The sequence below is a fragment of the Panthera pardus genome, unplaced genomic scaffold (assembly GCF_024362965.1).
Source record: "Panthera pardus isolate Hobbes unplaced genomic scaffold, ASM2436296v1 HiC_scaffold_14, whole genome shotgun sequence".
Taxonomy (NCBI): Eukaryota; Metazoa; Chordata; class Mammalia; order Carnivora; family Felidae; genus Panthera; species Panthera pardus.
In genome coordinates, this window is record NW_026526699.1 from 4,709,597 (window position 1) to 4,723,618 (window position 14,022).

The 14,022-nt window shown below is 49.9% G+C and overlaps 1 protein-coding gene across 1 annotated transcript in view; it reads right to left on the reverse strand.

Moving 5' to 3' along the window:
• LOC109277780 (transmembrane protein 132B) overlaps positions 1-14,022 on the reverse strand; it is a 366,439-nt gene that overhangs the window by 92,254 nt on the left and 260,163 nt on the right. Inside the window, 1 exon segment of the mRNA XM_053901892.1 lies at positions 684-870. Coding sequence (XP_053757867.1) covers positions 684-870 — 187 coding nt within the window.

Sequence of the window (14,022 nt, forward strand, 5' to 3'; positions counted from 1 at the left end):
CCGGTGTGGAAAAGGGTATTAGGAATGCAGCGTTCCCCACGGATTGATCATCCCTGTGGCCCACTGGCACTGTCCTTTTTACATTCTGGAACCTCATGCATGACCCTGTGCTCTGGTGTGGTCCCCGAGTCTGGTCGCGAAGGGAGCTTCAACCAAAGTCAGAGGAAAAATCTGGTCACTCCAGGCCAGGCACAGAAACACAACAGGTTCTGTGGACTTCAGGACCTTATGCAGGCCCAGTTGGTCAGATCCTAACAAGGCTCCTTCAGCCCAGCTGCACTGTTCAGTTGTCCAGCCCCCCCGCTCCCTGGGAACTTCCCGGCGAAGTCGAGTGACCCGGGCCACTCGCTCACATGCAAAGCACTGTCCCCACGCAGACCCCTGATACAGCACCTAGTCCTGATGTGGGCACAGACTGAGACGATAAAGGACAAGGGCTCCCCGGGAAACGTTCCCCAATATCCACAAGGAACAGAGATTTACAGTAGACCCCAAATAGTTTCTCGGAAGGCATTATGGGAAGTAGGTAAATAAAATGTAATCTAAGTGCATTTCCTTTGCTTCAACAACTTCATCAAGAGCATAAAAAATAACAGATTATAAAACGCTTCATGTTTCTTTGAGTATTAAATCACTCAAAGAAAACTTCCTGGTGACCCCCTTCCGAAGCTCAAATTTCTCACCATCGCAAGAGGGACAATGCCCACGAAAGATGTCTGGCTAACAAAGATCTCGGAGACGGCCAGCTCGCTCATGGAGTCCTCCACTGGGTATTCCACCTGCCAGGTGATGGGCTGGGCCCCGGCCAGGCCGCTGCTGTTGTCGACCCCGAAGTCCACTTGCAAGATCTCATAGAAGGAGCCATTTGTCCTGGAAAACAAACACATGCGAAAGTGCCATTTAAAACCTGACACTCAGCAGAACATCAAGAATGTAATAAATTGCCACCCTCCTCCTTGCCAATCGAAAGGGTGACTGCCAACTTCAACAGAGCACACGGCGGTGCTGACAGAGCCTCCAAGCACCGCACACGGCAAGGGGCCCTGAGCCTCCTGTCTGGTGTCGCCCCCACCCAACGCATGCCCATGCCACCATCCAGCACCGCGCACGGCAAGGCGCCCTGAGCCTCCCGTCTGGTGTCACCATTGTTCCAGTCCTGAGGCAAGTCCGGGATTCTGGCTACTTCTACTTTTACTTAGCTGTGTCTATGGACCAGTGGTTCAAACTCTGAGCTTTAGGATTCGGGAAGAATGGGCTGGTGGGAGAATCAGGAGACCAAGTGTGGGAAGGACTCCCTAACTTCCTGGTTCGCTACATAACTATGAGCAACATATAAGATAGTACAGTAGATTGTTCATTTCGTGAGCCCGAAATGGGATGAGATGTAAAGAATCCACCCGCCTTAATTCATGGAGTGACAGTGCTGCATGTGTATTTGGAAGCGGGGAAGAAGGTGGATGGGGCATTTATAGGTGAAAAAGGCCAATGCCATTCTCAATGATATTTCTGTACACAGGGAGCGTCTTATCATTGACAGGGACGTTGTAAATTATAGGCTGACTATTGTACCAACATAAGTCACCGAACAGAGTTAAAACAGAAGCCAGCCAGCACAGGACTTGTGAGCGATTCCTGCTGTAGCCTTCTCCCACCTTGGTGCTAGCTGTATCCCCAGCCAAGGAATATGACGGCCGAGTAACTGATTCACAGTCGCCCAAGACCTGAGTCACACGAACCAACTTATTCCTTTCCTGCCAGTGGGCCTGCCTGGACCCAAGTGGGCCTGGAAGCCTCTGCCCTGCCTTTTAGGGTCTGGACAGGGTCTTCAGTTTGAACCCCCAACGCGCAACCTGTGAGGAAAGACTTTGGAAATGAACCTGGGCAGGCTGCTTGGCCCCCAGAAGTCTGCTACCATGGACAGCTCCCCTCCCCCGGCCAACTCCCGAAGGGGGTCAAAACCACAGGGGGCTGGCGAGAGGGAGGCATCCAGGCACCCAAGACCTCATTCAGACACAGCAATAGTATTGACAGAACTGACCTGCCCCGTACAGAATTCCACACAAATCAGAACCACACCAGACTCCACACAGAATTGGTCGCATCTAACCTTTTCCCACGCAGCCAAGGGCTTAAGAAACTCTGATGTTGCTCTGTCTCATCCAGTGGCCACTAGCCAGAAGCAGCTACTTAAACCGAAATATAACTTTATTAAAGTAACACAGCCGGGTGTTCCCAGCTGAGCTGAGGCTGGGTGTGGGACTTGCGAGCTGTGAGTCCCCAAGTATCTATTTGCCGTGTTGTTCTGCACGGGGAGGACAGTGTTTGCTGCATAGAGATCCCAGGCCTTGTGAGAAGGTGGACAGTGGGCACGCATGGGGACCACCCCCCGCCCCCAGGGGACTCTGATTTACTGGGCATCTTTAGTGAGAAGGCACAGAAGGGGGAGATTAAGGGCTGACCCTGAGCTGCCGAAGGGATTTCAGGGTCTCAGGAACTTAGGGACCCACTCCACGACCCTCGTTCCCCACCCACCACACTCCGGCCTGAAAAATGTCGTCTCTGGTCACAGGATTTCCTCACTTCTCCATCTGCTGGGTGTCCTCCTGTAAGAGACGCTCGGTCCTTTCAGACCAGATGTTCGATCCCTCTAGACCGTGTGCCGTGCTTGTCACCACGACTGGAGGGCAGCTTCCAATACCTCCTGGTTTCTCAGCATTCAGTGGATCCCAGCAAAGTGAATGCCAAGAAAGTGATAACTTTCTGCTATTGGCAGCTTAATCCTGCTAAATCTGCACTCCGGTCTCGGGGTACAGAAGCAGCCGGTCTCTGGGCAAAGAGGGCAGCCCCATTCTCCATGGGTCCTTCCTTCTCCTCTCTGACTGTCCAGCCCCTGAGCTGGACCAGCTATGGGACTCTGCCCAAGTCCAGCTAGAAACGGATCAACGACCAACTCAGAGTCACTTTTATGCACAAGTTTTTATTTTAGGTCATTTCCCTCCAACTGGAAAGGCAGTCTTTTACTTTCAAGCAGCTGGCGTCCTTGCTAATAAGGCCATTTCCATGGAAATGGGTTTATAATTATTAACTACCTGCTCCTGATCTACTCTTGATAAGCCTTTCAAACTCAGAACAGTGTTTCACGATCCTCTCGACTTAATAATTACCAACTGCCTTTGAGGAACCTGGATCAGTACTTCAGCCATGAGACATTCATTAGACATTTTTCCCCGGGGTGGAGAAGTGAGCGCGTGCGTGTGTGTGTGTGCGTACGTGTGTGCACACGTGTGCATGTGTGTGTTGGCAGAGGTCAGGCAGGAAATGGGGCTCGGCAGCTTCTCCCCTCGAGTGAGAGCACACAGCATCCTCCCGAAAGGACTTGGTTCCCAAAGTCCTGTAGAAACTGCTTCAATAAAAGCTGAGCCTCTTTCCTGGGACCCTGGGACCCCAGAAGTGGGGCTGGGACAGCTTTTAAATGCACAGTGTGGCTACAGCTCAGACATGTCAGCAAGAAGGAGAGGGAGGGATGGGGCAGGAGAGGGGAATGGGGGCCCAACCCAGCAGGCTCCCCTGGAGCCACACCCAGCCATTTCTCAGCATATAACCCAAGATGACAAATAATTACAGCTGGGTTTTTTTGTTTTGTTTTGTTTTGTTGTTTGTTTGGTTGGTGGTGGAAGGGGACAGGGATGGGAAAGGAGGAATGAAGTGGGGAGGGGGGTTCAAAAGCTTGAACTCCTCTTGGGGCGCTGGGTGGCTCAGTCAGTTAAGCATCTGACTTCAGCTCAGGTCACGATCTCGCGGTCCGTGGGTTCAAGCCCCGCATCGGGCTCTGTGCTGACAGCTCAGAGCCTGGAACCTGCTTCGGATTCTGTGTCTCCCTCTCTCTCTGCTCCTCCCCTGCTCACACCCTGTCTCTCTCTCTCTCTCTCAAAAATAAACACACACAAAAAATTTTTTAATCAAAAGCTTGAACTCCTCTCCAGTAAACTGTGCCATTTACATAGATTTTTTTACCCCTCCCCACAATCCCCACAAACTTCTAGATGGTTCTGAGCTACCAGGCTGAGATGCTAAAGCCTTCCCCACATGAGTTTTTCTAGAAATGGAGCAAGAGAGGCTGACCTCTGTCAGGGTCTCTGTCTTAAGAGCCTTTCTCTGGTCATTACTTTTTAAATGACCACAAACCGAGGAACATACTGACCCATGACTGCAATGAACAAATGCCCCAGAGTAGATCTGCTGGTTACTCACAGTAAGTACGAGGAGACTGAAATTTGCCATCCCATCTAGACTGTTCACCCCGTGAGGACAAGGATGTGCCCGTAGCAGCTGGCACAGTACCCAGCAAATTGTAGGGATTCAATACGTATTCGTTTAATTCATCGAACATACTTAAAAGGCCCAGCAGGACATCCCGTAAAATTCCGGGGGGTGTCATTTGCCTTCTGGGACACAAGGAGCTACCAGTCAGCTGAATTCTGAGCTATATTCTTATGCCTGCCTGGTAAGTATATTTATATACTCCTTGCTTTGAGAAGGTATGTCTGTCTCCACCATTACAATGTAATTCTCTTCTTTTTTTTTTTTAAGACTTTGTTGTCGTTTTCTTCCCCCAACAGTTTTAAGTTCACAGCAAAAATGAGGGGAGGGTATAGAGATTTCCCATATTCCCCCTGCCCCCCAACAAGCTTCCCCTGTTATCAACATCCCCACCAGATGGTACATTTGTCATCATCAGTGAACCTACACTGACACATCACAATCACCCGGACTCCATGATTGACGTTATGGTTCACTCTATAGGTCTGGACAAACTTATGACACAGATCTGCCATATGGTGACGCACAGAGTATTCTCACCACCCCAAAAATCCTCCGGGCTCTGCCTATTTACCGCTCCTCCACTCAATGCCTGGCAACCACTGATCTTTTACCGTCTCCATGATTTTGCCTTTTCCGGAACGTCCTATCGTTGGAATCCTACGGCACGCAGCCTCTGCAGATTGGCTTCTTTCACTTAGTGATATGCACTCAGGGTTCTTACACATATTTCATGGCTCGATAGCTCATTCCTTTTTAGTGCTGATAACATTCCACTGTCCGGATGGACCGTGATTTGTTTATCCATCCACTGAAGGACATCTTGGTTTGTGGACCTAGGTTTTCAACTTCTTTGGGTAAAATACCAAGGAGCATCATTGCTGGATGGTAGGAACCTAATTCTTCAAAGGCCAAAACCTATTATAACACCACAGTCCCTACAGTCCCTGGCACATTTGTTTTACCCAATGACATTTATTAAGCAGATACGATGTGTCAGGCACGGAGAATTCATTCATTCATATATAAATCGATAAGACCCCTGTCTTACTAATCAGGTAAATAAATAAGGTAAGTCCTGGTCATGAAAAATGCTCTCCTAAAAATAAAATAGACTTGAACTTTAAAAAAAAAAAAAAGCTAAAGTTTTTTCAATTAAAAAATTTTAAGTACAATTTTAAAATAGTCCATTTTTACTTTAAAAAAATTTTAAACATTTACTTATTTTTGAGAGAGAGTGAGTGTGTACACGAGTGGGGGAGGGGCAGAGAGAGAGGGAGACACCGAACCCGAAGCAGGCTCCAGGCTCTGAGCTGTCAGCACGGAGCCCGACGTGGGGCTCGAACTCACGGACTGCGGGATCATGACCTGAGCCGAAGTCGGACACTTAACCGACTGAGCCACCCAAGCACTCCCATTTTTACTTTAGACTAGACTACAGATCACAACTGGAGACAATGAAAGTTGTTCAGGACCAGCCCCTATAAGAAACTGACATTTGAGCTGAGACCCGAAAGAATGAAGCGAACCAAACAGATCCTCAGCAAATGTCTGTCAAATAAATGAGTAAATCTATTTTGAGCTTGAAAAAAAAAAGTCATGGGAAAGTTTATCCCAAACCATCAGCATGAACACAAGGTGCTAAATGAAAAAGAACATACAGTCTTTGTTCAAACACCACCTGCTCAGTAAATCCTCTTCTGACCACACTATCCACCCCTCATCCCCCAACCCTACAGTTGCGACCCATTAGCCAGACCCATGTTTTCTATAGCTTTTACCTTTTAACCTACCGAGTGACTGACTGACTGGTTGATTGATGGATTGATGGATGGATGGTTTGGGGGCACGTCTGAGTGACTCAGTTGGTTAAGCACCTGACTCTTGATCTCAGCTCAGGTCATGATCTCACAGTTTGTGAGTTTGAGTCCCACATCGGGCTCTGTGCTGGCAGCATGGAGCCTGCTTATAATTCTCTCTCTCCTGCCTCTCTCTCTCTCTGCCCCTCCCCTGCTCACTCTGGCTCTCTCTCCCTCTCTCTCCCTCTCTCTCTCTCTCTCTCTCTCTCTCACACACACACACACACACACACACACACACACATGAATGTAGGTTCTTTGCCTGCTCTGTGTCCCCAGCACTTAGAACCCTGCCTAGGACATAGTTGGTGCTCATTAAACATCTGCTGAATGAATTAATCAATGAATACCAAACAACAGCGGGAGCGATATCTCAGAGGAATATGTGCTTAGGGAACCCAGAGACCAGATGCGGGAAGGAGACAGAAACTGGCAAGTCAGGGAAGGCTTCCTGGAGGAGGCTAGACTAGGGCTGATCTTTGAACAATAGGTTAGTAAGACAGGTAACTACTACAGCCCCATTGCTTGGGATCTCTCATCACACCCTTTCCCCTCCCCTCCAGACACCCTTCCCACTCCCCACCTGCCCCCAACACGAGCCCTCCGGGAGAGGAGAGAAACAATCTCTGGTCATTAATGCCATCGATGGAGCAGAGGCTCTGTCTGCCCTGCGGCTCTTCTCATCACGAGCTAAGGGCCAGCTCTCAGAATCCGGCGCGAATAAATCATCTCCTGCCGCAATCCCATAAAATCCAGCCACTACCTCCTCATTGCTGTTTTGTCAAAGGCAGTACGGCCTGTACTCGCTGTGGAAAGGATGTTTCAGGCTGACGAATCAGCCAGTGGTTGGCAGTCAGAGGTCTAAAACTATGTAACGGCCATGAGTCTCGAGTAGGGACTTCTCATCTTTCGGTCTCAAAACAGTCTCTCCTCGTTGGTTTGATTTTCTGTCTTCCCATCATCAAATTCCTACATAGAACTTTGAAAAAACAAATTCTGAGACGATGTCGAATGGGAATAGTCCAAGCATAGAGGCTCCTTTACTGCATTCCTGGTTGACTACGAAGGCTACAGAGGTTACGACGGGGTCCACTGAGCTGCAGGTGGCCAGAGCCACATTTCACTAACTGACCCACTACCTTGTTTTTACAAAATTTGAACTAATTACGAGTATTTTTAAAATTTTTTTTAAGTTTTTATTTACTTTTGACAGAGAGAGAGAGAGCGAGTGCAAGCTGGGGAGGGGCAGAGAGAGAGGGAGACACAGGATCTGAAGCAGGATCCAGGCTCCGAGCTGTCAGCACAGAGCCCAACACGGGGCTCAAACCCACGAGCCGTGAGATCATGACCTGAGCCAAAGTCGGACGCTCAACCAACTGAGCAACTCAGGCACCCCTAGTTACGAATATTTTTTAAGTTTATTTATTTTGAGAGACAGAGAGAGAGAGAGAGAGAGAGAACAAGAAGGGGAGGGGCAGAAAGAGAGGGAGACAGAGAATCCCAAACAAGCTCCATGCAGGGCTCGAACTCACGAACCATGAGATCATGACCTGAGCCGAAATCAACAGTCGGACGCTTGACCAACTGAGGCACCCAGGTGCCCCAGCTGCCGATGTGTTTAAAAGCAGAACATCCACACCCACCCCCCGTAGAAATGGGGTTTCTGGCTTCTTTGGGGAAACGGGGTGCCTACATTCCCATGTGGGCACAGTCAGCAGGGGCAACGGGATGCCACCCCTACCCATGGGGCTGCAAGTCCACGATAAGCTCCTTTCTTCATGTATCGTGTCCCTCAGGTCCCTGTAGACATTTGTGATCTCTGAGAAAACACATTTCATTTTTGAGCTTCTAGTAAACACCTCGCGAGCTGTGTTTCCAGCTCACAAATGACTCCTCATTCTCCTGGGAACGTGTCTCCCTCTGCCCTCCTGCCCGGGTGTTTGCGTGAGGTCCAGTCTCTAGCCACAGCCCTGGCCTCGGTGCCAAACTCTGACCTCGACTGGGTGAAGAACACTTCCTGGCAGGTGTGAGATCCTCCTTGAAGGTTCCCACAGGAAGAGTTCGCAGTGTCCCCAAAACAGTTGTACACAGATGTTCGTTGTGGCGTTTTCCATAACAGTCGAAAAGTGAAAACAGCCCAACTGGCCAGTGGGAATTGACGGCCGATGGGTACAGAGCTTCTCTGGGGGGTGATGAAAATGTTTTGAAATTAGTGGCAACGATTCCATTTTATGAATCTACTAAAAAAAAATCTAGGAATCTACTAAAAAAAGAAAAAACACCACCGATGGTATACTTCTAAAAGGAGGCATTTTATGTTGTGTTAATTATATCTTAATTTTCTTAAGTAAAAAAAAAACCAAAAGAATGAGAGGGGAAAATCAAGTCACAAAAGGATATGTATGGCATGATATTTTTTACAAAAATGGTAAACTCATGTGCAACCACTCTTTATACAGTTTATATTAAAAACCATAAACACAGGCATGGTAATGATAATGTCTCCCTCGGTGGAGGGAAAGAGAGAAGGACACCAGCAAGGGGTATGTAAAGCCTTCGATTAGATGTGGAATTTGATTTCTTTTAAAATTTGAAGAAAATAGGGGCGCCTAGGTGGCTCAGTGAGGTAAGCGTCTGACTTCGGCTCACGTCATGATCTCGCGGTTCATGAGTTCGAGCCCCAAGTCGGGTTCTGTGCTGACAGCTCGGAGCCTGGAGCCTGCTTCGGATTCTGTGTCTCCCTCTCTCTCTGCCCCTCCCCTGCTGGTGCTCTGTCTCACTCTCTCTGTCAAAAACAAATAAACATTAAAAAGTTAAAATATGAAGAAAATAAAGCCAGATAGTAAGTAAGAGTGAATGAAGCCGGTGGTGGATAAATGAATGTGTGTTACCTTATTTTCCATATGTTTTTGTATGTTTTGTAATTTTATTTAAAAATGAACATTTATTTAAAAATAGAGGGGCGCCTGGGTGGCTCAGTTGGTTAAGCATCCGACTTAGGCTCAGGTCATGATCTCGCAGTTGGTGGGTTCGAGCCCTGCATCGGGCTCTGTGCTGACAGCTCAGAGCCTGGAGCCTGCTTCAGATTCTGTGTCTCCCTCTCTCTCTGCCCCTCCCCTGCTCATTGTGTCTCTCTCTCTCTCTCTCTCTCTCTCTCTCTCTCTCTGTCAAAAATAAATAAGTGTTACAAAAAATAGCAAGCTACCACCCTCAACTGTCTATCTCCCTCTCCCTCTCTCTGTCGCATCTAGTTTCTTCTCCTTGGGCTTAAGTCTCAAATCCGTAGTTCCCAGACTCTGCATCTGACTCCTAAAACGGCTCCTAAGAACCAACCCACTGCCCCACTTTCCAACCGCAGGAAAAGGAAAGGAGAGTCGTCTTCTTTTTCTGCCTTTAAATATTTTAAAGCACCTCGCAGACCGGTACGGGCGACCTTATTTTTGCTTCCCAGCAGCTTCCCAGAGCTGAAAACGATACATCTCGGAAACGAGCGAACGCTTAGGCACCTGCGCGAAACCCAGGACTGTCTCTCGCGCTAACACTCGCCCGTCACTTCCAGCTGATTCGATGTTGTCAACATCACCGTGACAAGCCCGGAGACAGCTCTAAGACAACCGCCACAATTAGCTCTTTCTTCCCTCTGCCTCTGCCTTTCTGACATCCCCGAAACCAGCTCACACCGACTTCCAAAATACAACTTTTCTGAGTCGGCCCCCCCGTGTCTTCCTATCGCCAACCTCGAGGGAAACGCTTGTTATATAAGCGACCCAAGGGGGCGCCTGGGTGGCTCGGTTGGTTAAGCGTCTGACTTTGGCTCAGGTCGTGATCTCGCGGGTTTGTGAGTTCGAGCCCCGCGTCAGGCTCTGCGCCGACGGCGCGAAGCCTGCTTGGGACTCTCTCCCTCTCCCTCCATCTAGGCCCCTCCCCAACGAGTGTACGTGCTCTCTCTCTCTCTCTGTTAAAATAAATAAACTTTAAAAAAGAAGTCTTGGGGCACCGGGGTGGCTCAATTAGTTAAGCATCCGGCTTCAGCTCAGGTCATGATCTCGTGGTTTTGTGTTTGAGCCCCGAGCTGGGCTCTGCACTGACAGCTGGGAGCCTGCTTAGGATTCTCTCTCTCCGCTCCTCCCCCCATTCGCACCATCTCTGGTTTAAGTAAGTTTAAAGAAACTTAAAATATTTTTAAAAAGACAACAGTGAAGCCCCCTCTGCCCTCTGCCAACCAAAGTTATTCATTTTCTTACAGCCCCCCTCCCCCCCAGAGATAGCGGTGCATGTGTGAGCACGAACACGCACGATGCTTCGCCTCGCTCGTACGCGCACGGGGCGCACAGAATGCCTGGTCTGCCTCTAGAGCGCCGCTCTCTGAGCCCCAGTCCTCTGAGTCGGGCGGACTCTGGTGGTCCTCCCCGATGATGGCGGCACCGGCCACATGGCCCCATCCGACCACGGCGGCCAGCAAGGGCAATCCCCCAGAAGGCAGGTGGGGAGCCGCGGTCCCGCCCTTGGCACAGGGACAGCCTGGCTGAGGCAGGTCACGCAGCGGGGAGGGCAGCCTCCAGGACCCGGTGCCGTCCGCCTCCGGAGTCCACGCAGAAGACACGACACGTACCGGTCACTTACCTGGGCCCGCACATCACTGAGAGACGACAAGGTCCCCAGCTCTGTGCCAGGCCCCGTTACGCGTACAAGGGGAGAGTGCAGAGCAGAATCTCACTCGGGGAAACTCTAGTTACTTTGCCAAGAGTCTGCTTCTAAGTGCGAAACCTTCCTCCTGACGCGTTGCTCAGGATTACTCTGCACCTGCCCTGGGAAGGGCCTCATTAAACGGGGATTCTTCTCCTGCCTGCCGGGAGGGCTGGCTCCTTCCAGTGAGAGCAGCTGCTAATGAGGTCCCGGGGTCGTGCCCTGTTCAGGCTGGTTAGCGGGCTATTCCAGGTGGCCGCGAAGACCATCTACAAGTCGCGCGCCCTGCAGGCTTGCCTGGTCACCAGGGGCCAGCCGGCAGCCACAATCAGTGCCAATTTATCCCTGGTCCTGGTGTTTTCCCTGCTGAGACACTGGAGCGGCACCCTGCCCAAAGGACCACGCGGGGCTCTCCGTTACGGGGACTGCCACAATTAGATGACCGGGGCTGCGTTCGCGGCCGACCCAGCAAAGATCGGGCCGGACTGGGCTGCCTGCGGCACTGGGTCAGAGGAATGCCCACCTTCACCTACGGCAAGATTTCAAGGTCACAGACATGTGCCCGTCGGCACCAGGGGAAGTCACTGCCCGCAGACAGAGCGGTGGGGTGTACGAATCATGAAGTTTCACCTACAGCCTGGCCTTCTCTCCCAACTTCCAGACTCCCTTTTCCAATCGCACACGGGACAGCTCCCGTTGGGTGTCTAACAGACGTCTCAGACCTGATCCTGAGCTTCTGCCCCTCACCACACACACACCCTCACCACACACTTCTCTCCCATTGAAGGCCACTCCGTCCACCCTCCCAGACGCTCAGGTGGACCCCTCGTTCGTCCTGAACCCTTCTTCCCTGGCTACCCACACCCGATCTGTCCAGAAAGCCCTCCAGTTCTGCCTGGGAGACATACATCTGCAGTGCCTTCACTTTCCATGTCCTCGACTGCCACACGGGTCCCCACTGCCACACTTCCCTCCATGGCAGCCCGAGTCTTGTTAAAACAGAGGTCAGGTATCTTCAGTCTCCTTTTTTTTTTTTTTAAGTTTATTTATTCTGAGAGAGAGAAAGCATGAATCGGGGAAGGACAGAGGGAGAGAGAGAGAACCCCAAGCAGGGTCTGCACACCGTCAGCACAGAGCCTGGCGCGGGGCTGGAAGCCACGAAACCATGAGATCGTGACCTGAGCCAAAATCAAGAGTTGCATGCTTGACCGACTGAGCCACCCAGGCACCCCTGGTATTTTCACTCTTCTGTTCAAAACCCTTCAAAAATTCTCATCTCATCCACATAAAAACGCAAGTCCTTACAAGGATCTCTAAGGCCCTACACACCCGGAACCCCCTCCCCCCCAGTGCCTGCTACGTCCCTGACACCTTTGCTGTCCCCTGTCCCCGCGGCTCCCCCAGCATCAGGCACACAGCTGCCTCGGCTCTCCCTTCCATCTGGACCCCTCTGCCCGGCGATATCGGCACCACCTACCCCCTCACCGTCAGGACCTGCCTCAAATGTTGCCTTCCAAGCAAGGTCCCCGTTAGTGACCCTGCTGAAAGACCCATGTCCTCCACCAGTGATTCCTGTCACCCTCCCCTGCTCTTTCTCCATAGCACTCAACACCACAAACACACTAGATTTTATTTACTAGCCTTGCCTATTGGCTGTTTCTGTCTACTAGACTGTAAACTCAGTGGGGCCAGGGGTTTTTCTTTCTGTTCCCTGCGATACCTCCAAGACCTAGAAAAGCACTTGGCCCACAGTAGGTCCTCCATAAATATGTCATGGATGAATGAATGAATGAATGAATGAGCTGGGAACCTCAGAGTTCATGCTTTGACACCATACCTCTACGGCAACCTTGAGCGTTCATGTATGAATACATGTGTGTGTTCGTGGTGATCCTTGAGCATGAGGTCACTCCTGTCCATCCTTGGCTGGATCTACCCACTCATTTGCCACTCTCCCTCAATGTAGATGTCTGTCTGTGGCATCTTTATTGTCCTCCATAACAGGGTGGGGAGAGCATCAGCTTCCCTGCATGGGGACGTCCATCAGTCTATAAGTCACAAAATGGGAAAATCACACCATGCTGTTCTCTGTCCCCAAGTGTCTGTTTCTTTAGGTCGCTCTCGGCAGTGTCTCCAGAGTTCGAGGGTGTCCACGGCGAGAGTATTAACATGAGAGCAACTCCTCAGCCATCACCGGACTGGGAATCATCGATGCCATTTTTTAAAATTGTGGTTCGAACACTCACATGAGCTCTAACGTTAGCAGATCTCAAGTTGGCAATACGGCATCGTTAACTACAGGCACGATGCTATATGCTACACCCAGAACATGTTCCTCTCACATCCAGTGTTAATGTTTAGAAGGCAGGCACTGTTGCAAAGGGCTCCACAGGAGAACCATTTTTCCAAGGAGCGTCACAAATGAAATGATTATCAGCTTTCTCTAAGAAGGTACAACACTCACCCTTGACTTGGACGTTCCCAAAGTTCATGGTGCTTCCGAATCACCCGGAATTATGTCAACACCACAAGAGCAAACAAAAAAATTAAAGACAAAGGAGACAGACAGACAGGCACCTTGGGGTATTAAAAAAGAAAAAAAGAGAAACCCAAATAGAGTCTTTAACCTCATTAACCCTGAAACTGAGGAGAGTGCAGAGGAACCCACAAATACAGAGACATCCTGAATACCGCTTGGGTCAAAATCAGATTAGGAGTCCTGTAACTTTCAATTTACCTGGAGGCTTTTCAATAAATGTCAGGTGGGCAGAAATTCAACGGAAGGGATTTGCAGGCTCCTGTAATCCCAAAGTGGGTAAATCTCCCTAAATGAGGAGCTCTCCTTCAGGAAACAGGAATTCTCCTGTCACCAATTAATTAAAATCCGATGATTCCATCCCATCCCCTACTTGGCCCATTGTATTAATTACAATAGCTTCAAAATCTTTCTCATAGACCAATTACTCTGCAGTAATTAGGTCTTAGTCTTAAGTCAACCACAATTAAGAAGGATTATATGCATGTAACGTCTTTGCTCCTTCTGCTGGTTATATCTATTAAAGCACCCCTGAAATTCTTTACACAGAACTAGGCTGCTGCACCTTTCCTGCTATATTTTGATTAAGAGAGACTAACTTGGGGGCACCTGGGTGGCTCA